General features: G+C 41.3%; 1 protein-coding gene across 1 annotated transcript in view; it reads left to right on the top strand.

The window, feature by feature from the left end:
• WEE1 (WEE1 G2 checkpoint kinase) overlaps window positions 1-897 on the top strand; it is a gene marked incomplete at its 3' end in the record, with an annotated part of 6,443 nt that extends 5,546 nt beyond the window's left edge. Inside the window, exon 10 of the mRNA XM_010188814.1 lies at window positions 774-897. Within this exon, the coding sequence (XP_010187116.1) occupies window positions 774-897 (124 nt within the window). The remainder of the gene's footprint in view (window positions 1-773) is intronic.
• Between the last annotated feature and the right edge of the window lies 1 nt (window position 898).

Genomic DNA, 898 nt, shown 5'->3' on the forward strand with positions numbered 1-898 from the left:
TGGGGGGAATCCTTACACTTAGCCATATGTCAGCATTTAAGGAAAGAAGAAAAGGGGTGTGTTGGGAAGTTCTTGATAAAGATAACTTTGCTCTTTAGTCAGACTTTCATAGTTTTATCCTCAGTTTTATTTAACTTCATCCTCAGACTGAGTGTTGGTAATTCTCTGAAGCAGACTAGTTGACAGTATGTTGCACGAGGACAGTGGCCTGTCCTGCATTCAGCCTTGCAGTTTTGGGCTCAAATTTTTATGCTGGGGAAAAGATTTAGGTGGTGATAAGCTTTTGATGTGGATTTGCACAAGAAAAAGAACGCTTCATGAGTTCTCTGGTGCCAGTTAGGTTCATCTAAGTGTCTGACTGACTGAATCTTCCACAGAAATTCAGTTGTGTTTGAATGCTTCATTTGGGCAAACCTCAGTAGTTATGTCTTCAGTGAGCTTATACTAGAAAGTAAATGGCATCATAGTGTGTTCTAGTAATTGAAGTGTCGATCTGCTTATAAAAGGCTGGATTTCAAAATTTGAGTTGTGTGAATTGTCGTTTCCTTCCCTTGTTCCAAAGAGAGAATGTCTAGACAAGTAGTGAACATCCCCCTTCTGTCCTATGGGTTGTAAACAGGTGGATGCAGATGATAAGGGTGTTAGTATGACCTAAACTGACACAAGTCTTGGGTTCTCAACTATTGTAATTCACCTGAAACGCTCATGCTGTGATCTGCCCGTAGTCCTTACTGATACTGTTGTGTAAGCATAACTCTTTCAATGTCTTGCAGAGAGCTGAAGAAGGCACAGATGGCAAAGGCCGCAGCTGAGGAGCGAGCACTGTTCACTGACAGAATGACAACTAGATCTACAACCCAAAATAGACCATCTCGACTCATTGGAAAGAAAATGAACC

The sequence above is a fragment of the Mesitornis unicolor genome, unplaced genomic scaffold (genome assembly GCF_000695765.1).
Source record: "Mesitornis unicolor isolate BGI_N332 unplaced genomic scaffold, ASM69576v1 scaffold26297, whole genome shotgun sequence".
Classification (NCBI taxonomy): Eukaryota; Metazoa; Chordata; class Aves; order Mesitornithiformes; family Mesitornithidae; genus Mesitornis; species Mesitornis unicolor.